At 39.2% G+C, this 26,266-nt stretch overlaps 1 protein-coding gene across 1 annotated transcript; it reads left to right on the top strand.

Moving 5' to 3' along the window:
- Positions 1 to 540: 540 nt before the first annotated feature.
- On the top strand, positions 541 to 19,463 carry stag3 (STAG3 cohesin complex component; the record flags this gene model as incomplete). Its single annotated transcript, XM_083914944.1, has 31 exons — positions 541 to 569; positions 1,077 to 1,173; positions 1,389 to 1,610; positions 2,499 to 2,595; positions 2,917 to 2,993; positions 3,332 to 3,536; positions 4,500 to 4,651; positions 5,220 to 5,417; positions 5,825 to 5,923; positions 6,629 to 6,708; positions 7,335 to 7,442; positions 8,312 to 8,408; positions 8,790 to 8,892; positions 9,830 to 9,933; positions 10,462 to 10,554; positions 10,740 to 10,832; positions 10,966 to 11,166; positions 11,528 to 11,595; positions 12,273 to 12,360; positions 12,584 to 12,664; positions 13,661 to 13,753; positions 14,017 to 14,185; positions 14,903 to 15,039; positions 15,370 to 15,471; positions 16,206 to 16,339; positions 16,537 to 16,659; positions 17,339 to 17,520; positions 18,075 to 18,276; positions 18,612 to 18,707; positions 18,839 to 18,932; positions 19,413 to 19,463. 31 exons carry the CDS (start codon positions 541 to 543, stop codon positions 19,461 to 19,463), a joined length of 3,675 nt encoding a protein of 1,224 aa, XP_083771070.1.
- Between the last annotated feature and the right edge of the window lie 6,803 nt (positions 19,464 to 26,266).

The following is a 26,266-nucleotide window of genomic DNA, read 5'->3' as shown; positions in this document are numbered from 1 at the left end:
TATTGACATCTGCGTGGACTACATTTTGCTGTTGTCAAGGCAGAACTGCTTGTTGTGTTCGACCAATGAGCATCAAGTGACCGCTCTGGAAGGACCAATCATATTCTGATCTGAGGAGGCGCTGGCCAATCGGCATCCAGCATCACTTTGCGTACTTTTGCGCGCCCTTGAATCTCTTCGGATAGTGAAGAAGAGGGGGAAAAACACGATAATCCTCTGAAGAAAGCGGCATAGTGATCGGTTATAATATTATCAGGTGATACATTGATGTAATTAGTGATTCATTTTTCGCTGTAGTACGTAGCTGGCTACTTTCCTAAAAGCGTTTTCTGTATCCAAGGGATATCGTCTATGCTTCTAGTTACGTTACCTTAGCAACTCCTCTGCTAACGGTTCCAGTAACGTTACCTAAGCATCTCGTAAATTAGACCTGTGTTTAATTGTGTTTCCTCTCTCACACAGTGCCTGGGAAAGCTGAAAAAGTGTTGGTAAAGACCAGCTAACCTGCTGTTCAAACCCAGTTTACAATTGCCTCTGAAAATGGCAAGTGGGGACTCCACTATGGACAGGTAAAGTTAGCTAAGCCTAGCTGTTTAGTTTTTACTTGGATGTATTTAAGCTAACTCTAAAGACTCTTGTCACAAAGTCAAAGAAAAAGTACGAGTTGTTGAACCTATTTGGATATGGAGCATTTATCAGACATGACACATTATTTTACTGCTAGTTGAAAAACACTCAATTGAACAGAAACAGTTCAAAATTCATTGAAGAGACGTCAAAGACACACATTTGCACTGTTTATTTTCACTGCATTAGCAGCATGTGTGCATTTGTACAAAGTTAAACTAGCCAGCAAAGAGTGCTGAAAAAACATCTAATGTACAGTAAAAACTGAATATAAAGAGGGTCAAACAGACAAGAACAAGGAATGAATACAATAATGATAATAATTTAAAAGGACACTGGGAGCTCATCATTTTTGTCACAATACCTGTCTGGCTCTGCAGTCTTGTTAGCCTTAATTATTATTTCTTGCTGAGATTATTTTTAATTATTTTGTCCTACTTGTCTGTTAGTCTTGAGGAGTTGGATGACCTCTCAGATTCTGGCAGTGACTATGAGGCCACGCTGAAAACCACAAAGCGGAGAAAACAGGCACTGACTGGACCTCGGGTAAATTATTTTATTGCTTTCCTCCCTTTAGAGGATTTTGTCTAATCTAGTCTAAGTTTGGTATTTTATTTGGAACTAAATCAAATTGCATAATTGTCGATCACACTGTGCTAAGCCTACACCTTATCTTGCCATGGCTACCACTAATTCAGTTGACAACATCAATTCACTTTAAATCCGTTGTTGAGTCACCCTCCCATCTCTTTTATCTCAAGCCACCCAAGAGACCCAGACGTAAAGCTGCACTGAGGGTGTCCGGCCCAAGTAGAAGCCCCATCCCCACTCCTCCAGAACCCTCACTGCAGCAGCAGCAGCACTCCCGGGGGACATCCAGGCAGTCCTCTCCTAGACCTGTGACGAAAGCAAACGAGGGGAACCGGGGCATCAGTGCAGAGAATATCTATGATGCTGTTCGCTCTGGAAAGAGTGCTATGGTGGTGTGTAAACCCTCAGCTGAAGAGCAAAGGGGGAAGGGGATGTAGAGATGAACACATAAATAGAGGGAGGTATGAAAGGAGGCATGTGTAATGAGAAGAGAAACAAGCCTCTAAGAGCAACAATGAGAGAGATTATCATCTGCTGTCAGTGGCTGACTGATCTGACCCTACAGAATTGGCTTTGATACACAAAGAGGAAGAAGTGTTTTCACTGGGTTGTGTAGTCAATGATTGACAGTATGCGTCCATCCCGACCATTGTTGTGCTGTGCCCAGTTTCTTCTGGTTAAATGCTACAAAAAGGATCACATAACAATGGAAAGACACAAAAGTGTGGTGAGCAGTAATAAAAAGAGTCTGTCACTACAGTGTAGAGGAGCAGCCAAATGCAGATGGTGTTTCTGGGTGAAGGCCACCCACAGCACATTCTGCAAATGTGGCAAACTGCATTTTACAAATTTTTAATCTTTTAAATCTTTTACACAAAGGTTTCCAGTTCTTGACTAAATTTTACTCCATGCTTCTACTTTATTTCCAAATAATTGCACTTTACACACACTACACTGATTATAAACATAACAGATGTTCTAAAGTAGTGTCCATTTATGTGTATGGTATCATGGTTGCCAAAAAGGATTATGCAAATGAGATTGTGAATAAATCTGGAATTTAAAATGAGCAGAAAATTTGGGGAAGAACACTGGGGCATACAGACTCACATATGTTACTGAGAAAAACATACAAGGCCAACGGTAGCAAGGAACGTGAAAGCTGAAATCTGTTATTTTATTTAAATGATATATTCAAACAGGTATATCCATATGGTGTATCCTCCCTTTGATCTGAGCCCAGCGTTCTCATTGGCTGCTATCTCTCTGTCAATCTTAAGACGGTGGTGGACGAGTGGCTGGACAGCTACAAGCGAAGCCGAGAGGCGGGGCTGCTGGTGCTCATCAACTTCATTGTTCAGTCCTGCGGATGCAAAGGTCAGAAGTCAAGAGAGCCTACCAGATGGGGGGTGGGAGTCAAAGTTCAAAAGATTATCTTTCCAATTAGAGCTCAGACAATGATGAGCAGTCAGCTATTGATCTCCCAGTATGGTAACGATGCACTGTGTAGGTGCATCACAGTACACAACACAGTACATCAATATTTTGTGAGAGTGAAATCAAAATGAAAAGAAAAAATACCATGTCATTAAATATTGGGATCAAATAGAAGAACCAGAATTATTGCAATGCAATATCCAGGTGTTCATTTCACTTTGATTCCTAAATTGGGACCTTGTGTTTCATTCTTTTGTCCAGGTGTCGTTACCAGAGAGATGTTGGACAGCATGCAGAATGCCGAAATCATCAGCACACTAACCAAAGAGTTCAATGAGGTGAAATAGTTTGGATTTGTTTAAATAAATCCTAAAAATAAAGATTATTCTTGCATATCTGCAAGTTTAAATCTAGTTTTTAGTCTTTGTCATCCATTCTCACATCGAAGTATCCTGCTGGAATTGGCTGAGAAAGTCAAACAAACTCCATGTCCCAGTACGGCATGATGGAACAGACTAATTCAAATCTAATGCTAAAAATGGACATATTAGTTAATCGCTTTGGTTTGCCACTGATGTCATTCATTAGCGCAACCACTTCTGCCACAAATAACTACAGTAATTACGCGCAGTGTAAGATGTTTCCTCCATTTCGTTCGTCTCCTCTCGTCCTTCAGGATTCAGTGAACTACCCCCTGTGCACTCCAGGCCCCCAGTTGAGGCGTTTCAAAGCCGGCCTGTGTGAGTTTGCTCAGGTTCTGGTGCGCTCCTGTCAGAATAGCCTCATTTATGATGAGTATCTCTTTCCCTCCCTGCTGGCTCTTCTCACCGGTCTGTCTGACTCCCAGGTCAGAGCTTTCAGACACACCAGTACCCTGCTTGGTAAGCACATCGTTACAATACAGATGCCTAAAATAATAAAGTATACACACTGAAAACTGATTGCACAAGGGAGCTTTGATTATAGTATTGACTTTGACTTGTTGTATTCACTTATATATGTTAGTCATTTAAGTCACTTGCTTTAGTTCTTGACTGGAGAGAAGATATTAGACTAGAGAAGTTATTTTGTTTTTCAGAATGTACTCCTGTATAGCTGTCTTTTATTGTTTCTCATTCCCTTGAAACCTTTGCATTTGAAAGCTCATCTGTATGAGTATTTCCCTTCATTCAACCAAACCACAAAGACAAATTCAACATCTTATGTGATGAGGCTGGTGGGTACTGTACATGATTGTCAGGGATTTACTTTTTTATGCTGTAGGTAACACCAGGGACACCAGTCTTCATCAGACAGATGTAGTTAATGTCACTCGTGTTGTGCAAATTAATTATTCTCCGTTAGAATTTTAAAATCAGATTGAAAATTAAATTAGAGACCATGTTGCGATGGGATCACACCAGCCCAATCAGGCCAGTGGCATTAAGTGATGCGGCACTGGTAATTTCTTTCTTTTTAACCCCCTATGTCCAGTGTCCTTGCTCGGATCATACCCTTCTTTGAACTCTACTATTTTTATCTCATCTACACACCCATAACATTTCATTGCTGATCTTACGCAGTTGTGACACTATCATGGTGACAAAATCTGGCCAGAGACAGACAGACAGACATATAAACAGCGCACACACACACACACACATACACACACAGATTCACCAGGATGGCTTTATCCAAAAGACAGGACATGGATGTTGTTGTTTTTTTTTTTTGTTTTTTTTTAGATAATTCATTTAATATTTCTTTTCAACAAGTGGGAAACATCAGCTGTCTATTCCCCTCAGATTGACCGCAGATGTATTGCACTGTCTATCCATGTCAACCTGCATACTTTTCTTTATTAGCCATAAAGATGATGAGTGGGCTGGTGGAGGTAGCTGTGATAGTGTCTATTCAGCTGCAGACCACCCAGCGACAATACGACATGGAGAACAGCAAGAGGGCGCATGACAGAGCGCCTGACAGATTGGAGGAGCTGCAGGCCACCGTTAGTGAGGTGACAGATAACACACACACACACAAACATTTTACAGGTGCTGTTTTTTTGTATTTTTGTTGATGAGAAAAAATAATGTGACAGGCCAGTGTTTTCTTCGTAGCACTCAGAGTTATCAAACTGAAATATACATATCTTGCATGGAAGTAGATCCTGATAACAATACACCAACATTTGTCTTGCTTCTGAGACACTTGTTGTTTATTGGCTGTTGGGTTTGAAATTGTCTTTTTTTTTTTTAGAAAAACAACATTTATTGGATTTTCCAAATTAAACCAGCCAATAATGCTTGTTATAAATTCACACCTTGTTTTCAAGGTACAGAAATTCTGAGATATAAAAAAACAGGTATCTTATATCAGGGGACAACATCACGAACACACAAGTGTTAATATTAAGACTGGTCAAGTATTATGAGTGAAACAAAGGATACTTGTATATAATTCTGTATGTGTGTGGGATTTTGTGATAATATCATCTGTGACGATTACAATAGTATCTCTACTACTACTGATGTAGAATTGTTTTGCATGTTTATATGCATGTGTTTCATATATATGTCTTGTAGCTGCGGGAGAACAGGGAGGAGGTAGCCTCCATGATGAACGCCACGTTCCGCGGTGTGTTTGTGCATCGATACCGTGACCGGCTGCCTGAGATCCGGGCTGCGTGTATTGAGGAATTGGGCATTTGGCTGAAAACGGACCCTGAAGACTTCCTGAATGATGGATGTCTGAAATACCTTGGGTGGACTCTGCATGACAAGGTGAACACATATACTCAGGACCAGACAATAGACAATACGTGACAAAGAAAAGTGTTACCATGATCCTTTATTTGTCGTTTACACTCACCGCCGGTGACACCATGCGTTACAGTGATAGCAGCTGTCCGTCTGCAGCGTTCCACAGACCAGCAGTGGAGATGACAATGACAAAGACCACAGTATATAGGGAATTGGGCTCTCCAAATTAAGCAGTTTTTTATTTTATATTCATGTTCTATAGTCTTTGACAGCCTCCAGATGCTAGTATCTGAACTCAAAAAAGATCCCATACACACACAGTTACACAAAGAGAAATGTCCAATATGTACAGACTTATCCATCAGTCTGTATGTAGGTTTTGTGTTGTGTGTGTGTGTGTTACTGTACTTTCTTCTACTTTCCTTCAGCAAAGTCCAGTGCGTCTGCAGTGTGTGCTTGCACTGCAGGGTCTGTACCAGGAGAAGGAATTCATTGGCCGCCTGGAGCTTTTCACCAACAGATTTAAAGTGAGGCATCCCTCTGGATTGGTTTCACACCTCATTTAATTCCTCTCTTCTCCCTCCTGTCTGTCTGTCCGTCTGTCTGTCTGCCTGCCTCAGCATCTCTCTTTAACCTATTGTTCCAGCCCTTTGTATTGTTTCTATTTACTTGCCTATCTATGTTTCTCTTCTCAGTATTTTGTGCCCCCTCCCCTTAATTCTTTGCCTTTTTATTTTTTTTCCTCCATTCCTGTGTGTTGGGATGGTTTCATCCTTTGTCTGGGCGTGTGTCTGTGTGCATTAATTGCTGCCAATTACTAATGGTTAATAAGCTCTTCTCAAACACATGAAAACCCTCTTAAGCCACATGTGCTGCTGCAGATAAAAATGGTTTTCATGCCATGGCTTAGCGCCTAATCAGTGGGTTTGGGTGTGTGCGTGTATTTGAGTACTTTTCTGTGTATCTCTGTGTGTCATTTTTATGCCTGGCATGATTTCTCATTTGTCTGTGTTGTGCCACTGCATATCTGAATGTGTGTGTGTGTGTGTGTGTGTGTGTGTGTGTGTGTGTGTGTGTGTGTGTGTGTGTGTGTGTGTGTGTGTGTGTGTGTGTGTGTGTGTGTGTGTGTGTGTGTGTGTGTGTGTGTGTGTGTGTGTGTGTGTGTGTGTGTGTGTGTGTGTGTGTGTGTGTGTGTGTGTGTGTGTGTGTGTGTGTGTGTGCGCGTCTTTTAGGAGAGGATACTCAGCATGGCGCTGGACAAGGACCCTGAGGTGGCAGTGGAAGTGGTCAATCTGTTGCTGCTGATCCAACAGTGAGGGCTTTCTTTCGCTGGTGGTTTCTCTGTGCCATTATCTGCAGTACACAGTACAGGAATTCCATTTCAGTAGATCAAAGCAACCAAACGTTACCGTTTTAAATGCCTTTTCTCTTTTTGAATAGATAGTTCTGAGCTTCTTTTTTTAATAGAAAAATTCTATTGAACTGCAGTGTAAAGTATTAGTAATAATGCTATTGGTTTTTGTTGAATGAAGAACTGAAAAACTCTCCGCCAGACAGCCATAAAACTTCACCTGAAATATGAGTTGAAAATAGTCAAATACTGCCGATATACAGTATATATCCTTTTTGTTCTCAAATAATTCCAGGTCAAGGTTTCTCAACAATAGAAGTGTAATGATTTCTCATAATTGTGATGACACTCTTTGTAATGAACGCTGATGAATCACAGCAGGGTATTTTAAAGATTAATTAACTAGAGATGACAACGTGGTAATGAAATTCAGAAATTTCAAATGAAGGTTATTATTAAATTATTATTATTATAAAAATCTGTTGGATTATATTACAGTGATTGATGGCAAAGTGTTGTTAACCTTGTGTTTTTAATGTAACTAAGTATTTTGGCCTGTGACTGTTTTTATGTGTGCACATGTGCAGGAGGACAGAGGAAGGTCTGAGAGAAGAGGAGTGTGCCCACATCTATCCCCTGGTTTATGCTTTAAACAGAGGCCTTGCGTCTGCAGCTGGTGTCTTCCTCTTCAACAAGTACATTTTTATCCTTCCTTTCTGCACTCTGTCAGAATATGTGCTGTAGAGTTGTGCTGTTGAGGTGCACCTCCAATCGTTTGGGTTATTCTGTTTTCAACAAATATGTTTCAAATTCTGTTTGTTGTTTGATTTCTTCATCAAAGAGGTTCCACCAAAGAGAAAACATTAAAAGCTTTTTCATTAACTTAATTTACCAAAAAAGCTTGGACTGTTTTCACTTAAAGGTTCCATATTTTACATCGCCAGTGTCATCCTGTCCACTCAGCACAGTTCACAGTTTGTGCACACGCCACAGATCCACCCTCTCCACTTGCGCATGTTACAATATCACAGGCACACGCCTCAAGCTAGGCATCAGCTAAATGACGTTTGCAGTTGCTATCTATGTTATTCATAGATAAGCCAGCCTACCTCGTGCATGTACTCCATGCCGTTTATTGATAAGAGAAGACACAGGCACATTCACAGGAATCTGGTGCACGCGCACTGAAGAGCGCTTGATTGGAGGGCGCAGAGGAGTTGGGTGATAGAGGTGGAGGGCACGAGGGTTGTGACATCACAACTGTACAGAAGTTCTGACGGCTCGTTTAAAGGAACAATTTCTGAATACGGGCTGTGTGCATTTCTCGGTGTAGTGTTTTTACATTTTCACAGTATTTAGCAAGTAGACCTGCTTTTTAATTAAAAAAAAAGCTAATCTCACTTTTTATAATATGGGACCTTTACACAAGCAGTGTAAAACACATGTATACTTTCCTTTATTATTGAGCTACACACATGTGACATCCCGCTTAAATCAGTGAGTACATTTTCCATGCAATTTTTTTTTTTTTTTTGGTTAATGTGAAATTTATGTTGTTTGTCAGGCTGAAAAGTGTGATAGCCAGTGACTCCCAGGAGGATGAGAAAAGTAAAAATGCAGCCTTCTTTCACATCCTCATCTCCTTCTACATTCAAAGTGAGGTAGTGTTTCTTTCTTTCTTCTTTACTTTTGTGTTTTCATGGTTAAAGGTAGACTAACCATTATGTCATATAGTGTATATATACTATCCTCCAGCAAGTATGTAAATGCTACAGGGCTTGTCGTAGTAAACTAATTGTATATTAGAAACACAACATTGAAGCCTAGACAATGGAATACATGTTATAATGACCACTATCACCAGCAGCTCAGTAAATACCATATGGCCGGGTGAAATGTCATGAAGGTATGAAAAAATAGATACTGCCAAAGCCTAATCCCTTGTGGTCATGGTAGTTCAGGAATACACTGGTGCTTGGCATCTGTGCAGTGAAGTTAAGTTGTAATGTTAAACCAAAGCAATTAATTCCCTCTGTTGACAGTTCCATGAGCATGGGGCGTACCTGGTGGATAGTCTGTGGGGTGTTGCAATATCTGAGCTGAGAGACTGGGAGACTATGACGGCGTTCCTGCTACAGGAGGATGGTGAGAAACAGGATGCATCTTAGCACAAAGCTCATCACCAATACACCAAAATAACTTAATCTCATGTTTTATCACAGATATGGCGTTTTTCCACTGCATGGTATGGCTCGACTCGACTCATTCTTTTTTGGTTTTCCATTAGCAAAAGTTGTATACCAGTTACTACCCAAAGTTGTGGATAGTACCTGGTATCGAGTACCTTTTTACTACTACTCAGCCGACGTTCCAAGCAAGCTGAGCCAATACTAAGGCGGAGTTAAGTGTGTGTTTCGAGATTCCACTCATGCTGCAGTAGCCAGAGAGAAAGATGTTTTTAAAGATGCTAAGTTACTGCTGTTAAAGAAAATCCTGATTTTACTGCTTCATATTAAAACTTTTAACGAACAAAACCGGTGACTTTTTATTGTGAAACGTTAATAAGGAAATTCTATGTTTATCCACCGCATTACAGCTGCTCATCAGACTCACCAGAATCTAAATAGCAACATCAGATGTTGCAACATAAGAACTCAATGTCTGTATTAATACCCTACATATTTATGAATTGGGTTGTCTACCGACAGTCCCCTCGGACCTACGTGCCACAGATGTCCCAGCTGCCTTTGCCAGGCAACCATGAGGCTAAGAGCTGCGTGCAGAGCACCGGAAAAAAACACAGGCACATCACCGACAGAACAGTCATCCAAATCGCTAGATTCACTCTTCGTGGTTTCTGTGACATGAGAAATACTTTCAAAATACTAATATTTAAATGTTGTTGTTGCAATGAAAAGGCAAACCCCTGTTGTTTTGGGCTGATGTGTCGAGCCGAGCCATGATGTGACTTTGGAAACTCTGCATTAGTTGTTTCTTCTTGTGTTGCTGCCTCGCTGTCCCTGCATGGTGTCGCCTCAAACATCACTCAGTTCTGCACCTGTCTATACGTCTGTGTTCTCAGGTCTGATGTATGAGGAAGAGGGGGCTCTCATAGAGCTGATGATGTGTGCCATGAGACAGGCAGCACAGACAACCCCACCCGTTGGGAGAATTCCCAGCAAGAAGGTGGTGACACACACATACATGATATTTCTTTGTAGTTTATTTTAATGGAACAGTGGAGCTCGGGGGCAAGAGAGAAATGTCATTCTTTGTTTCACTTCAAATGTCCCTATCATGCAAAAAGTTTTGAAGCTACAATATGCTACTTTGTGACACTAAAGAGGAATAAATTAGATATAGCACCTCAGCCTGAATCATGTGTACTAATATCAGCTTTCCTCTGTTCCCAGAATTTCCCACACATTTGTTTTTGGTTACCTCAGTCTCGGGTGTCATTCTGTTTCAACATAGATATCACAATGAGTGCTGGGCATAAGATCTTCTTTTTTTTGACAAAGTTGTATATTTTAGGTTTAAATAGTCACAATGGTGGTGAAAGATGGTGTTTTTTCTTGAACAGTGCTGTTATTTACTCATCTGTGGTCACATTACTTTGAGCTGACACATTCTCATGATATCTGAATGCTTTTTGTCCTCACATGGCTGAACTGATGGCCTGTGACTCTTCACTGAATGGACATCTGGGAGTAGAACCTGAGTATGAAGGATAAGAAGCTCCAGGAAAAAGACAGGAGACGTATCACCACTCACTTCATCCCTTTACTGCCACAGCTGCTGGCCAAGGTATACAGCCTAGCTTCCCTTAACATGCTTACAACACTGATATTATTATATTGTACACAGATAGTTATACCTTCCAAGAACTTATTTTTAGTGGTGTCTAAGTATAGAAGGTATTGGTAAAGTAGGTAAATTCTACATTAAAGAGTCGTACAGTATTACGGTGCTGGTGTTTTTCTCTCCTGCAGTACTCGGCAGATTCAGGGAAAGTGAGCCTCCTTCTCAAAGCTCCCCTCTACTTTTACCTGGATATGTACAGCAGCGCCCCGCGGTTGGAGAAGGTAGCAGTAGCGGAAATATGGAGGATAATCAATTACCCTGAATAAATTATTAAAATCTCTTCACAAATGATATCATGTTCCATACGTTCCTTACTCCCTCCCTCCCTTCCTCAATCTCCCTTCTCTTTTTCAGTATTTGGACCTGCTGCTGTCTCAAATATGTGATATTGTGAAGAAGCACACAGAGGTCACCGTGCTGGAGGCTTGCGCCAACCTGGCCAGCACCCTTTGCTCCGTCTACTACACCTTCTCCTCCCGCGCACACCTGGTATTTAGCCAGCTGCTGGACGGCCTGACCGACTGCTTCAGGACCTACTTAAGTGACCTGCTGCAGGTGGGAGTGCGTGCCAGTAAAGCTTGCATTCAGACAAATATGACATGTTGTAAAAATCCATGCAAACACTATTTTGTCCACCCCGTTCATATCTCTGTGTGCAGGCTAAATAACAAACACCTTTTGTATAATGCAACACAGTTTAACAGCACCACAGACTGTAGACTGTTTAAATTATGAAACCACAGGATTGGGCTACAGAACAACAATAGAAGGCAGAATAACAAAAACATGAATAACAACTGTCACAGTGTTAGATTTAAATGAATTAGCTAATTTTAGTCTGCATGTTGTTTTTGTAGTAAAATAAACAATAATATCTGTAAGCGTCTGTTCTCTCAAGAGTGTGTTGTGTGCTTAGGGCACTGCAGATGACGATGACGTTTACAATGCAGCCACTGCTTTGAAAAGGATTGCAGCCATGAGCAGGTAAGTGTGTATTCTTATTGTACACATTAGGGCTGTGTGGTGGCATTAATCTGAAGATACAATATAATAATAATAGTATCATAATCATGATACAGGAGGTACGATTCAATATATTGTGATTTAAAAAACAAAAAATCTTATTTGAGAAAAACTGTCATGGTATAAAGAACAAGCCATCATATGCACTTGTTATGTCGGAGTGGAAGAGTGAAAATGGCTCAAGATAAATTGGAACATATTTATACTGCATGTAAAGAGCTTCATGTTTTTTGCCAAAGAGGGGCGACTCATGAGTACCCATAGAACCCATTCTCATTCATATATCGTTAAGTGAGATGTAAAGAAACCCCTTTGAAAACGTTTTATTCCTTTGCCAAAACTTTGGATCATTATTTAGCCCCCTTCCTCGAGCTAGAATGTCATGGTCGGTACCAATGGACTCCTAGGTCATTTAATTTTATGACACAAACGTATTTACTCTAGCTTCAGCTGCTTCATCCTCTTAAAGACAGTGATGTGTAACGTTTATTAATAATTGTTACAGTGTAGAAGAAATCAATACAGTCTCACAACACATTTTGTGGTGATATTCAAGTGTATTTTACTTCAACCCTAATAAACCGGGCAGACTATTTCTTACACAGAAGTGTGTGTCTGCGTTGTTGTGTGTTGTCAAGTGCCAAGGACCCGACACCCTGGAAGCTGATCGACTCCTGTCTGGAGCTTCTGAAGAGCAGGATGGAGTCCATAGGGCTCAACAAGGAGGTGTGTCATAAAGTCAACAACACATTTTGATATTTAGGTTTTTACAGGGTGTTGCTCAATCAAATGTTTGGTGAATTTAACGCAACTAGATTGAGACATTCACATTTTGACTTCAATATTTTGAATTATTTTATTTTGTTTAATCTAGACGAGGATCTAAAAATATGTTTTGCCCATTGCACCAAAGTCGCTGATTTTTAACTTTCCTTTTGTCTAATTTCAGCTTATGGTGTCGGCTCTGAAGTGTTCTGCCTTTTACCTGATGTGGGCAAAAGTGAACGCAGTCAACTCCACACCGGCTGAGGTGCTGATCTGACGTGTACAACAGCTTTATTTATTTATTCAGCATTATTTCTGGTTGGATGCTTAGAAGTAGTTTGACCTTCTTTTCAGTCTTTCACACACTTAGCTCCAGCCTACCTAAATACTTTGATGGCTATCACATCACAGGGGCGACTGTGGCTCAGTTGGTAGAGCGAGTCGGCCAATATCCGAAGGGTCGGCGGTTCGATCCCCCACTTGTGTTGTGGTTGTTGTGTCCTTGGGCGAGACACTTGGTCCACCTTGCCTTGTATGACTGTGTAGGCGCTGATTGGCTGCCACGCTACTACATAGTTTACAACCTGTGTGAATGAATGGAACCTGGACTCTGTAAAGCTTTGTTCAACTGTTCACCAGCTGCACAGACAGCAGGCAATTTTAAACAAGCTGTATAAGCCCACTATGCCCACTTTTCTGCAGTTTTTCCTCTTTCTTTCACACACACTGAGCACAACCATGAGTTCAGTAACTGCACATAAATTATGGTGACTTTTTTGTGGCTGATTGTTTTATGCCACTGTCTACTTTGGCAACAGAGTTGTATAGTTAACAGGAAGGCGGCACTATACAGTAATTGCAAATATAGGTTTCCATTCCATCCCTTGAAAAGTGTCCATCAAGAATCAAGAATCTCTACAGGCAACGGAGGTGACATTGCCGTTCTTTACCTCAATACTTTACTACTTTATTTGGTTAGCAGTAATAATCATATTTGTTTCTTTCAAGTCTTTAACCCCAATGGGTTGATAAACAACTTAAGGCTGAGTGTCCACATTATTTTCTGAGCACCAACGTCTTTTTTTAGTTGTTCCAAGTAGTAGTGCTCCTCGCCTTAAAGAGGCTGAATTAAAGTTATAACGTCCACAAAATGTCCTGCCTTGCTCCTCGTTCCTGTCCCGCACAGAGAAATATTAAACATTAATGATCGTATCTGACATCTGTCTACCTCTGCCCTTTGTCCCTTTACTGTCTGCTCCAGGGGGAATTGAAGCGTCTGAAGAGGGAGATGCGTTCATTCTGCAGAGTCTGTCAGACCTGTCTGTCTCTCAACCAGACTGAGATCAGAGATCAGGTCAGTAACTTCATTCCATATGTGAACTCACAGTGTGTCCATACACACTGAGACTGTATGTTATTACAATTTAAAACGTTATTTTCCCTTTTATGGACTATAGAGCAAGTAGAAGTTATTGTCCTTGAGACTCGTTTCTCCTCTTATTCCCAAAATTACAAACTGAAAGCTACAAAATTGTTGGCAAGCACTTTGACATGCTTACATATCTTAGTTTACAGAGATGCTTAATCCTAATAAAATTTGTGTCCTTCCGTCCACAGGCATTTGAGCTGTTGTGCGACTTGCTGCTCTTGTACAGCACGAGTTCTGTAGGCTCTGAAACCGCCCTCCAAACTTTGGTCCACCTGCCGTCGGATTCTCTGCGCTCTGAGATGTCTGCGTTCCTCCTGGACTACGTCTTCTGTGACATTGAAGATGCTGAGCTCGATGGTATTTTGAAGCCATATGAAAAAAATAGCACCTACTCTTTGACTAAACTCCGGGACTTTCCAGGAGAACTTTCAGCTAGGGATGCACCGGTTGTGAAATTCTGGGCTGATACTGATTTTTATAATAACAGTTTGGCCGATAGCTGATACTGATTTTTTAACAACTGCCTCAAAAGCTCTTTTAGCTGGTATACAGTGAACTGTCTGAGTCTGACCACAAAAAACAACACATAAACATTGGCCAGTGCCATTAATGAATTCCAGTGTTGGCTGTTGGTGATATTCTGCCGATAAATTGGTGCATCCCTACTTTCAGTCTTTGTTGAGTGTCATTCTCTCCATTTTTAAGCTACTGAAGGATGATGTTCAGAATGATTTGGCTTTTCTTGTGTATGTGTAGTGGTTTGGAAACACTGCCAAAGCTCTCCCAGAGGACCCTCTCATCATTTATGCCTGTAGACATCATGTTTGATGTCTTGTTTTGAGAATCTGTTGTTATAACAAATACTTTTCCCCTGTATTTCACAATGTACTGCCAATTCCCAAGCCAAATACCAGTCTTTCATCACACATCCTGTTTTGCTCGTGTCTTATCAACACCTCAAAGTTTTCTCTCCTCGCCTCTCCGGTCTGCGTCTTTCACGTTAACTATTAGTCTGTTACTGTTACTCATACTCTCCTTTCCTTCCCATCCCTCCACCCTAACTCTCCTCTCTAGCTGAGGGGGAGGAGGAAGAGAGGAAGATAGTTCTTCTCCAGAGGAAGCGCAACCAGCTGTCTGGCTACTGTAAGCTTGTCATCTACGGGGTGCTGGATCTTTCCGCCGCCACCAACGTCTTCAAGCACTACAGCAAGGTGTAGATGGAGATAAGGGCTTTAAAGGGGTAGTTCATTTTATTAGCCTAGCATACTACATATACATTATAAGCATCATATTCATATTCATTGAATGTCTGTGTGTCACCGTTGGTTGGACAAGTTAAATGTATTGATGGTTAAATTGATGAGTTTAGAAATGTGTAAATTAATAGAATTTAGAGAAATTAATTGGTTTAGGAAAAGAGGGAATTAAAAAAAAAAAAGAATAATGGCGAGGATGTGTAAGAAGAGAGTGGAGGATGGTAAGAAGAACCAGCCCAGAATTATTTAATGAATGAACTAACGTCTTTTTCCTTTTTTCTCCAGTACTTTAAAGACTTTGGCGACATCATTAAAGAGACTGTAAGCAAGAGCAAGCTCATCAGTCCCGTTCAGAGCGCCAAGACTGTCTGTCTGTGTCTGCAGCAGGTGTGTAAAAATAATGACATTAGTAATTATGCAAATATATTATATAATATTATATATAATATAATATTAGCTATTATTGTGCAGTGGGAGAGCAATTAACTTTTAATTAATAAATGAATTACAATTAACTGTGAGTTTGTAGTTTGGAAATAGTTGGTTATGATGATAATACTAATACTGCATTATACAAAAAGTAGTATTGCTAATTGTTGTTTTCTCTTTTTTAATCACATCTTTTGATTGCCAAAAATGTGTTTGCTGTTAGTGTTGCTTTTTAGAAAAATCGCCTTTCATCAATTCATCTGTTTCTTCAAATATTGTATTCACTGAAAACCCCTGGCTACCTTGATCTAACAGCTGTTTATCAATATGCGCGTTCTAAGATGACTATTTTACTATTGTGAAATTGTTTTGATTTCTTTCTACACTCTGAAAATGTCCATATATAAGCATGTCATTGCATTGTGACGTGTTATCTGCCCCAGAGGTGCATGTGCATCCTCAAAGGTTTAAACATGGGAATAAAATAAAAATGTATTAATTTTTTGTAGTTGTTTAGTCAGTGTTTCATGTTGCAAACTTCTCTTCAAGTGAAGCCAATTAAAACTAGTGCTGGAATTGTTTAAGAGAACAAGAGGAGCAGTCCTTCCACGTCTATAGATCTGTTGGAACAGCATGGCTTTTTAGATTTTAGAATTAGATGTTTATGTAACGTCATGTTTGTGTGTGCTCAGCTGTTCTCAGAGATGCTTACGGAGTACCACAGCAGGCAGGATCTCAATGAGATCAGAGAATTGGCTAAGAGGCTCGCCATGAGCTTTGGCGTCGATCTTCATCGTGTCCGTAAACCACTGGTGGCCCTGCACATGTAAGTTTCAGCATCTCTGTGTGACAAAGGGGCAGCTGTACTTCAGTGAATGTGAAAACTTTTTTCAAGAATTGGTAATAAATCGTCACATTTTAAGGGTGTGTATGAAACAGTTTTTCTCACCATCGCTGTTCATTCTGTTATAAATTAGTATTTTTTTATGTTTGAGCTATTGTGCTTGTTGCTTTTGCTCTTAGGGATGGTATAGGTTTTGCATTTCGGGAGCCACCGGAGGGAGAAGAGCTGCACGTAAATGTGGCCTTCTTGGAGATCCTCTGTGAATTCAGTTTCAAGCTGCTGCAACAGGACCGTGCCCAGCTGTAAGAAACTAAAACTCATCCATACAAACATGTTGTTGTTTTTTAGTTTATCTTACAGTTTCTTGATTGGTTTCCCCTACAGCAAGTAATCACCAGTGTCCAATTTCATCCCACCAAACAGTGACCATAAAGTAAGGTTTGCAGGCTTTTCACCCTGCTCCTAGCAGAGGAGCATAATATTGTATCAATCATCTCCAAATTGTCTCCACTGAATCGTTTTTATGTCTGTATGTTCAAGATAATCAATAAGCCCATACCAATTAGGATATAAATGCAAACAGTTGATTTAGCTATTCATCAATACTTGGACCATTTACAATTTTTGACCTCATAACAGAACGTTCTATCGTATTTAGTCCCAAACACAACACAAATATGTTCAGTCAAATGTTTTATAGTTGATAACTTCACAATATAAGAATGATAGGCTGTCTGTCCTAACAAACAGTGGTGTTGCCGTCTCTTTTTTCTGGATCCAGTGCTTGACTTTCAGAGCATTTCAAGTTCACATGTCACATTTGCTGACATCTTTTCCGGATCAACAAATGTCTTAAAATGTCACTTTGGTTTATTGCATTTGTTCGAATATGACTCACCATAATTTACAGAAACCTGAAAAGGCAGCACCACTAAATATTAACAGAGGTTTCTCTGCCGTTCTCCTCATCTCTCCTCCCAGGGCTTCGTTTATGAAATCAGAGTGTCCCAGTGCTGCCCTCTCCTGGCCGTCAGTCAGACTGTATCAGCGTTCCTTGGAGGGGCGCTTCACCTCTAGAGCTAGAGAACAGGAGGAGGCAGGTGGTGATGCTGCCTCCTCCCATGATACCCCTATACCTAAACGCAGGAGGACCACTGCTCAGGGTGAGATGGACACGCATGCTGCACAAAGAACTGTGTGTATGGATTCACAGCAGTTCAGAGTAGATCACAGTAATGCATAAAAAGTGATTTGTCTTTGATTATTTGATTGAACGAAGGTCTCCTCAATTCCCACATGCAGCTAATTTAGGGCTGTAACCAGTGATTATTTTCTTTATGGATTAATCGTTTGTTTTCCTAAAGGAGAGTAAAGAACAATGCCCGTCACAAGTTCCCTGTTATGTCCTACCAACAATAAATATTAGTTATTCAATTTACAATTATATAAAACAGAGAAAAACAGCAAATTCTCACATTTCAACAGGGGGACCAAACAACGTTTTGACTTAAGTTATTCATCATTCCCCCTTTCCTGTCTACCTTAAGCTGTATCTATCTTAAAGACAAAAACTTTTGGAAATGAACAGCTCCTCTTGTCAGTGTTAATATCTTTGTGAATCTAGTGGACTGTGCAGGAGCAAGTGCCTTTGTGACTCATAAATTTAACAAAGTGTCTCAGTGAATAACCTTCTGTCGCTGACCTCTGTCTCCTCCAGGTTCGGTGGCCAGCACAGTCAGAGGATCTTGGTTGGACAGCAGCAGTATCCACAGTCGCCTGCCCACGCCAGCCCTCACCTCCACTGTCCAGAGACAGCCAGCCAAGCAGCTGGCCTCCAAGAAACCCAGTGCCACAGAGTCTGAGATCAGCAGCGGCTTAACCGAGCCGGAGCTGGAGTCTGAGGATGAGTTCTCCTTAGTGTAAGATGAGTTTTATTAACAGGATACAGAATCTACCATTACCATCCCTCACGCTGAGGAAATACAGTATGTTTAAAAAAAAATGTTAAAACTGCTATAACTAAATCACACATCCGTGTTGCAGCTACAGAAACATTACAGTTATATACAGTTAATTTCCCTCATCTGACATCTCATGTTCAACGTAGATGCCGATTCAGTAGGTACATATGCAGAAAGACAGAAGGAAAAAATACTCACGGGTGCTTAAACCATTTTAACAGCCAGCTAGAATTTGTAACAACATTCGACAAAGACATCATGGCGGCTAAAATGCACCTGCTGGTGTTCCACAGGTCCAATATGCGTAAGGTAAAGCCCACCAAACGACACCAGCTCTCCTCCAGCCAGGCCACAGTGGATCAGCAAGACCTGAACTCCCACCTCACCTTGTAAGACTCAGGAGAATACAAATGCTTTCACAAAATAATTGTTTTATAGTTTTGAAAGTGTGCCTATTTGTCTCATTTGGTGATAGATGTTGTCGGGTAAGAATCGTTACATTAAACTGTTTTCTCCCCAGACTGTCTCTGATTGAAGACGACAGCGCAGAAAGAGAAGAGGCTGAGATTGAGGATTTCGAGAGTGACTCTGACCATGAAGCTGCATATACACTGGTAAAAAGCTAACCTTGACACGTTAGTCATACCATTTTACAACAAAGTACATTCTGTACTTGTCTTAATGAGTCAGTTTTCAATCATACATTTTCTGCATCATTTTTGAAGTATGGCTATAATATACAGATTTCATTATATCTGGGTATTTATTGCACATTTTCAACTCCAAGTGGTCAGTTTAAGTAGTACCTTACACTGCTGTGCCACACTCGATCGAATAAGCTTCAATTTCATTAATTCCTGTAAAAGTGCGTCATAACTTTAAACTGTGGAGATTACCAATGTGCCAAGTGAACTATCACTTGAGTATAATGAGAGAGCTGTGAAGTTGGGACAGTGTCACAGGTATACTAATGCTGTTAGTACTGGTGTTCTTTGCTTGAATTTTTTCTTTTTTCTACAAAAAGAAGTAAATAAAGATTAAGTATGGCATTCCTGGCACGCTCAAACTTTTTTCATCCTGTTTTTGCTCTGCAGCCTTCAACGCACCACACCACCACCAGTGTCCTTGATGAGCTCTTTGATTGAGGGCACAGAGACCTGGACCGCCTGGAAAGAACAGTTCTTTTTCATTAATGCATCTCTGCAACACTACTGTGTTTTCACTGGTTTGAATACATTTGAGTGTATTAAGCTTTAGAGCAATATGTTCTTACTGAGTTCACTTATCAGACCTACTGTATTAAAAATGTTGTTTTGATCACAAATGTTGTTGAAGAGGAAGAGAAAGACAAATTGATTATGAAGTTTGAGGACAAACGTTGTTGCTATTCACTATAAGGGATATTTATGTTTTAAACGCAAACTGTTCAAAATAAATGTTGAAGTTCAGTTCGATCCCTGTTGGCTGAAAGTCTCTCATCCTGTGTTCCACATTCGACTTTAGTTTCCTAATATCACTGTTGTTGATGTCACCTTTGTGTAATGCCTGTTCATTTAATGTTAATTAAAAGATGTTTATTGAGCAAAGTAAAACTAAAAGTGTCTTTAATAAAATCGCAAGAAAATGTGTTTAAGAGTGGGCGTGACAGTGTTATGAACATACATTTCTTATTAGCATACAAACACAGGCTCAAGGCTATTTAGAGAATGTACATACTGTAAGATATTATTATTATAAAATTGGGCAGAAAAGGCAATTTACCAATACAGTTTATGCTCCCAGTGTCTTTTAAATTGAACTTTTTCATCAAATAAAATTAGAACATTTCACCAGGGGTTAGTAAATTACAGAGAAATTGAAACCACGCTAAGAGGAAAAGCAGGTGGAAAAATTAAATATTAATCATTTTAAACAAGATAATGACAAAATCAATACACATGCGGTCTACTTACATTCATTCATTATATAATTCATAATAATGCCTTTTGTTGGTGAATTTACATAAACTAAACTTATGAAAAATAATTTTAGATTAATAATACTGTTTTCACTTGTTTTTTTCTGTTATTCTAGATAATTCAACATAAAGCAAAATCCTCCTTTACATTTTCAGTAATAAACTTGTAAATAGTGTATCTTGCCACAGGGTAGGACAGTAACGATGCCTTGAAAGATGATGTGAGGTGCAGAAGAGAATGCCAATGATCCTTAACGTCTTTACAGGATTAAAAAAATGCCCATAAGTTTAAAGGACACCTTGATCTTATTTGTAAGGAGGTCGGCTATTTCTCAGGAAACTACCTTTATGACATTATGTTTACTAGTAAAGTCAAAGTCTGCTTTAGTGTCAATTACTGCCATGTGTCAGACATACAGTGGAATCAAAAACATGTTCCTCTCCGACCCACAGTGCAATAAGTACAGAAGTAATATATACAATAAATTCTAAATCGTGCAAAAGAAATAGAAAACAAAAGACTGAAAATGTGCAACGTAAAGGACAAACTGTACAATATGTGTAATATAAAGGAAACTAAATAAATACATTTAAAATTAAAAATTTTATTAAGTGGGAAAGACTAAGACTTCTCTTTATTGATTCATTTGGGATGACTCCTGCACGGAAGTTGGATTTCCAACAGTTTTTGTGGAAAATAAGGTATAAGGTATTTTAAAAATACAGTATAAGACAAACAATAAACTCTTAGCTAAATAAATATAGAAAGTAAAACAAACAGTAAACAATAGACTCTTAGTAAATATGGAAGGTAAACAATAGACAGTAAACAATAAACTAAGCTAAATATATATATAAAGAAGAGAGAAGAATACAATTCAAAGAAATTAAAATATTTCACTTAAGTGGTGGATTAAGTTGTTGCACAACAAAGAAGAAGAGTGTCCAGGTACGTATGAGTAATTAACTGCACAGTGTGTTCCTGAAAGAGGTAAAGTGAAAAAAAAGAAGTATATTTTCAAAAGTCTCATTATAATGTATGCTTTAACATGTGGGGGTATTAACCAAAAGTATACATTTTAGTAATAACTCTTATTTTTTGCCAAATTTGTGAAATCCAATGTCTTTTTCTCTGACATGTCTTTTATACTCTTGTGATGCATTTCAAACGTCCACGCACAAAACACTGTTATGTTTTATTTTCTATATTTATTTAGCTAAGAGTTTATTGTTTATCTACTGTATTTTTTTTTTTATACCTAATACCTTATTTAAGGGTTATTTCTTTGCAGGAGTCATCCCAAAGGGAACTATAAAGAGAAGTCTAAGTCTTTTTCACGTAATAAAATACAATACCTGTATTATATTTAGTTTTTTGTCCTTTAATTGTACATTTTAAATGTAGTTATTTAGTTTCCTGTATATTGCACATTTTTAATCTTCTGTTTTCTTTTTCTTTTCACCCCTAATTTGATTTCTTTTAATTTTATTTTACTTATGTTCTTCTCTCTACCAAATATATATTCAAGAGTTTATTGTTCGCTGTATATTGTTTACCTTCTATATTTAACTAAGAGTCTATTGTTAACGGTCATTCAAAGGGTTAAAATCCTGAAAATGAAGTTGTTTAAGAGGTGACTGAAAATAAAAATCAGCGTTAGTAAAACTGAGGGTTAAAGAGTTGATTTTCGCCATGACTGGCCGTTACACTGCAGTGAGGTCACTCCGGGGTCACGCTGTTGTATAAAATCCAAATCCAATCATCGCCTTTCGCGCCATTCTCGACTCACAGGGCGGAAGTGCGTCGAGTCATGTGACACTCGACAGCCCGCAGATTTCGCGCCACCACGAAAGCCCGCCTTTTCCGCTGCGGAATGAAGCGACGCGATTGGCTGCTGCGGACGTCAGACTCGCGCCACTTCTCGCACCGCCACCGGGGGGAGAAACGCTGTGAGCTGCGGGTGAATGAATGCTGGTTCTCCGGTGATAGCGAAGCGATTTAACCGTGTATTTAAACCGTGTTTTTGCTCCGTTGGTGACTTTAAGATCTTGGAAGTTAATCCAAACCACAGGTGAACTTCTGCAGCCATGGCTCGTAAGGATTATGCGGCAGAGAAAGGTAACGTGGATGGCTTCACTTTCACAATAACGGCATGGCAGCAACAGGGTGGCCTGAATTAACCAAACTTTGAGCGGAATGCGTCCATTTGTTCAAGGAAGGTGTTAAATGTATATCACGGAGTGTGTTGGGTGTAAAAGCAGATCATTTAAATGATATTGATGTATTGTGTCGGTGCAGAAACCCTGCAAAATATTCTTAAATGTACCTCCTCTGCTCTAATTTACACCAGACCACAGCTCTGTAAGTTGTTTATGTTCGTGGTCATGTCATATTTCAATAAAACCTGATGGTAATGAATATTTAGAAGTCGCACAAACTTTTGTGAGCGTTATCTAACTTGTTGGTAGCTGAGCTTGTGACTGCACAGTGACCCGGATGGAGCCGTTTAAACAAAGGAGCAGGCGCCACTGTGCGCGCACATGTCCACCAGTAAAGTTACACTTAAGTGAGAGAACGTTAACACGGTGTTGCTTAGTAACGGCACATTTCTGTTGCGCTGTTAGTTTGAATCGTAAAGTTGCACATTAAAAGAACAAAGTTAAAGCAATTCAAGGATAATCGTGACGTTATTATATGAACATAAACGTTATAAAAGTTGCTAAATCAGTTAGACCAACGTGATGCATAAAAACTAAAGGAAATAAGTCCCTTTATTGTCAAAACTACTCTTTAAATACTTATTTTTAACAACGGTCCTATGTGATGTTTCTACAAAAAGTTTTCCCATCAAACCCAAGGTATATATAGTTATAGTTTTGTCCCCAATGGTTTGAACGAGCTAATGAAATGCTGTAGTAATCTTTACTTAGATGGAATCCATTTTATTAGTTACAAATGTACCAATAAATATATTAGAAGATGCTTTTATAGCAAAGGGAAAATAACCCATCATGGTAAGACTTATGGGAGCTCCCCCTTAAATGATACAAACTGGAGTAGAGCTTGGCTTGTCCCATTTAAAATGTTTAATTTCTAACTAAATTAAAGAATTATAAATCAAGCTATTACACCTATCATACTAAGTATATATATCCAAATTTTCTGACATTGATGACAGTATTAAAATACAAAGACTTGTAGGGAAATAGAATAATAAAAAGAAATATTAATAACAAAAGAAAATAAACATAGTTAAAGGCAAATACCAATGTAATCTTACGGAGACGTATATTTTATTTTTACATTTTTTTAACTTCGTAGTCATTACAAATATTAAAACATAAATGATAACGCAATACTTAAAATTGTATATAAAAAATAAAGAAAACTAGTAAAAAAAAGTATACATACATAAACAAACCAGAAGAAAAACAAAAACGAAATAAAATCTATGTAAAAAATAGAGAATTTGGGAATTGAAAACATTAAATGGGAAACACAATCTTAACATTTTTTTATTGATTGTCTTAATTTATGACGCCATTAATTTTTTTAAAAACACGTTAAAGTTAGGTTTTATTTTGGCAAATTTATATTATTTAATTAATTTATAATTTTCCAGAAATAGTTTGTACGTTTGTTGCATCAACGCCATTAAGTACCATATGTATGACGTCATATGCATCCCGGTGGCATCAACGGCTGTGGCTCTGTAACCATGGTAATTTTTTATACTTATTTCGCCTTAAACTTAAAACCCTAAAACTCAACAATAACCTGAGTCCTGTTTAAATCTGTTGAATACTGCTTCACACTCATTGAGGACCAAACATGAAAAGTTACAAATAAATATATAATAAATCCATGTATGAATAAATAAATGCTTACTTTTTTATCCTACATATATTTATTTCTCTGTCGAAAAGTTAATGAAATATTAGGTCGAATTTATTATTAATTTGTCTGCATGAAATTATTACTTATTAATTGAAAATCAACGTTAAGTCGTGTTTAGGCCTTAAAACATGAGCCAAGGACTACTTTTAAGAGCGGAGGGGGGCCGCGGAGGGATCCTCCAGTGACGAGGCACAAAAGCCATGTGCTGCTTTGTTTACAATAACATCCTCGGAACAGAGAAATAATAAACCAGAGCTGCAGATTATTTTCTTGCTTCACCCCTCAAAGTAAGTGGATTATTTTAACCATCGTGTGAAGGGCTAATTTCGGTTCTTGTAAATAAAATATTGTTCGTAGTTGGTGGCTCTTTCGAGAAGTGAGGGGCATTTTCCTCCAAAGAAAAAAAAATGGACACTCAAAGTGAGCGCGTCTGTTGTTGTATTTACATCCTTAACCCGGAGCTGCCTGCTGCCTAACGATGGTTGTGTTACTCTAAAACTATGGTAGTGTGTATACTCCCGTGGAAGTAGTGAAGCAGGGGCAGTTTGTGCTCCACTGTAGGCAGTAGTGACTCATCGAGATTACAGGATGCCATGTTACTCAACAAAGGGGGTCGTCGCAGGACAGCACATTAGCTCCCAGCCTCTAGGCCCACTGCTGGGGCTGTTGTTAATCCAGGTTTATAAACTCAGAAAGCAGCTGTGATATTCAATCAAATGAAAAGAAACATCTGCAAACAATGATTTTTTTTGTTGGTGTGGATGTTAGTGAAGACTCTCCGCCTAGTGTCTGATGGATGTGGCCTTTTTGTTTTTATATAATGCTGTAAAATAATGTTTTTTGTTTTGTTTTGCAGAGAAATGCAAAAGGTTCCTGCAGGAGTTCTACACAGAGGATGACAACGGGAAGAAGGTGTTCAAATATGGAGCTCAACTTGTAAGTATAGGAAATGGGTTGGGCTTTCATAAAAGGGCTGTTTTGGCCTTTTACTGGGGGTGTTGTTGACTGACGGAGGATATGTTATCACTGAGTGGTAGATTTTTTTTGTTTTTGTTTTATGAATTTGAATTAAACAGCCTGACAAACACTCCATCGTCTTTTTTATAAATAATAATTTGTCACACGTTGTCCTCTTGAACAGTAATTCATAAATTTGCTAAACCAAATTCTCCAAAAATAAAAGTTGAAACTCCCCCACATGGTTTCTTTAATGTTTTTTAGATCATTTCTTTTTTTATTATTATGTCATTATTTCAACTTATGGTGTCCGTTTTGCCTAAGGGTTGCCATGGACCACAATCAGTGCGCTTACATGCAGTTTAAAAACCGGATCATAATCGGGTTAAAGGCATACTCCACACCGTTCCCCGGGTAAAATCGGAGTTCTCGTACCCGGGTTAACAGACCTAGAGAACTCCTTCAGTGCCCCGGTTGTTCATGCATGTGAACAGCGTTCTCTGGTTACTATCGGGTTTCGCGTCTGCGCAACCACCGGGGCTTATAAGCCCTACTCCTCCTCACTCAGAGGCGATGGCTTATGACCCGAAAATAGTGTAAACCAGGAAGTAACGGCGCCAAAAACAATGTAAAAACAACAATAGAGCATTGCCTATTGGGAGGGTTTCGCAATGGCAATTAACATTAGGCCCTTTTCGTAATGCCGTGATTCTGTCGGCCATTTGTGATTTTTGACAAAGGTGAACCTGAAAAGGGCCGTATACAGTCCAGCTGTATGTTGGCGGAGCGCCACCTACTGTACCAGAGGTCGAGTTACATCATTTTCTACTTACTTTTGTGTATACGGGGAACGTCAACAATCTGATTATTCCCTTAACCAGGGTAAGGCCATTTTCTGGTTACTGATGTGCATGTAAACGCACTGACTGTGTCCAGTTCAACAAAGGTCTGGTCTGGGACCTTTTTGTTGCATGTCACTCAGTTGTTTAATGTCATCTTTTCACAATAGCGAACTAATAATACAACTAAAAGGTTGCTAGTTCACAGAACTGGTATATGCATTACAGATTTGTTTAATCTAGCAACTGCTACGCTATATTCCCTCAATGTTCTTAAAAGAATTGCATAATACAAGA

The sequence above is a fragment of the Echiichthys vipera genome (assembly GCF_963691815.1).
Source record: "Echiichthys vipera genome assembly, chromosome: 6".
NCBI classification, from domain to species: domain Eukaryota; kingdom Metazoa; phylum Chordata; class Actinopteri; order Perciformes; family Trachinidae; genus Echiichthys; species Echiichthys vipera.
Note: the sequence above shows the minus strand (reverse complement) of the source record. Positions and strands in the feature narration are given on the sequence as shown.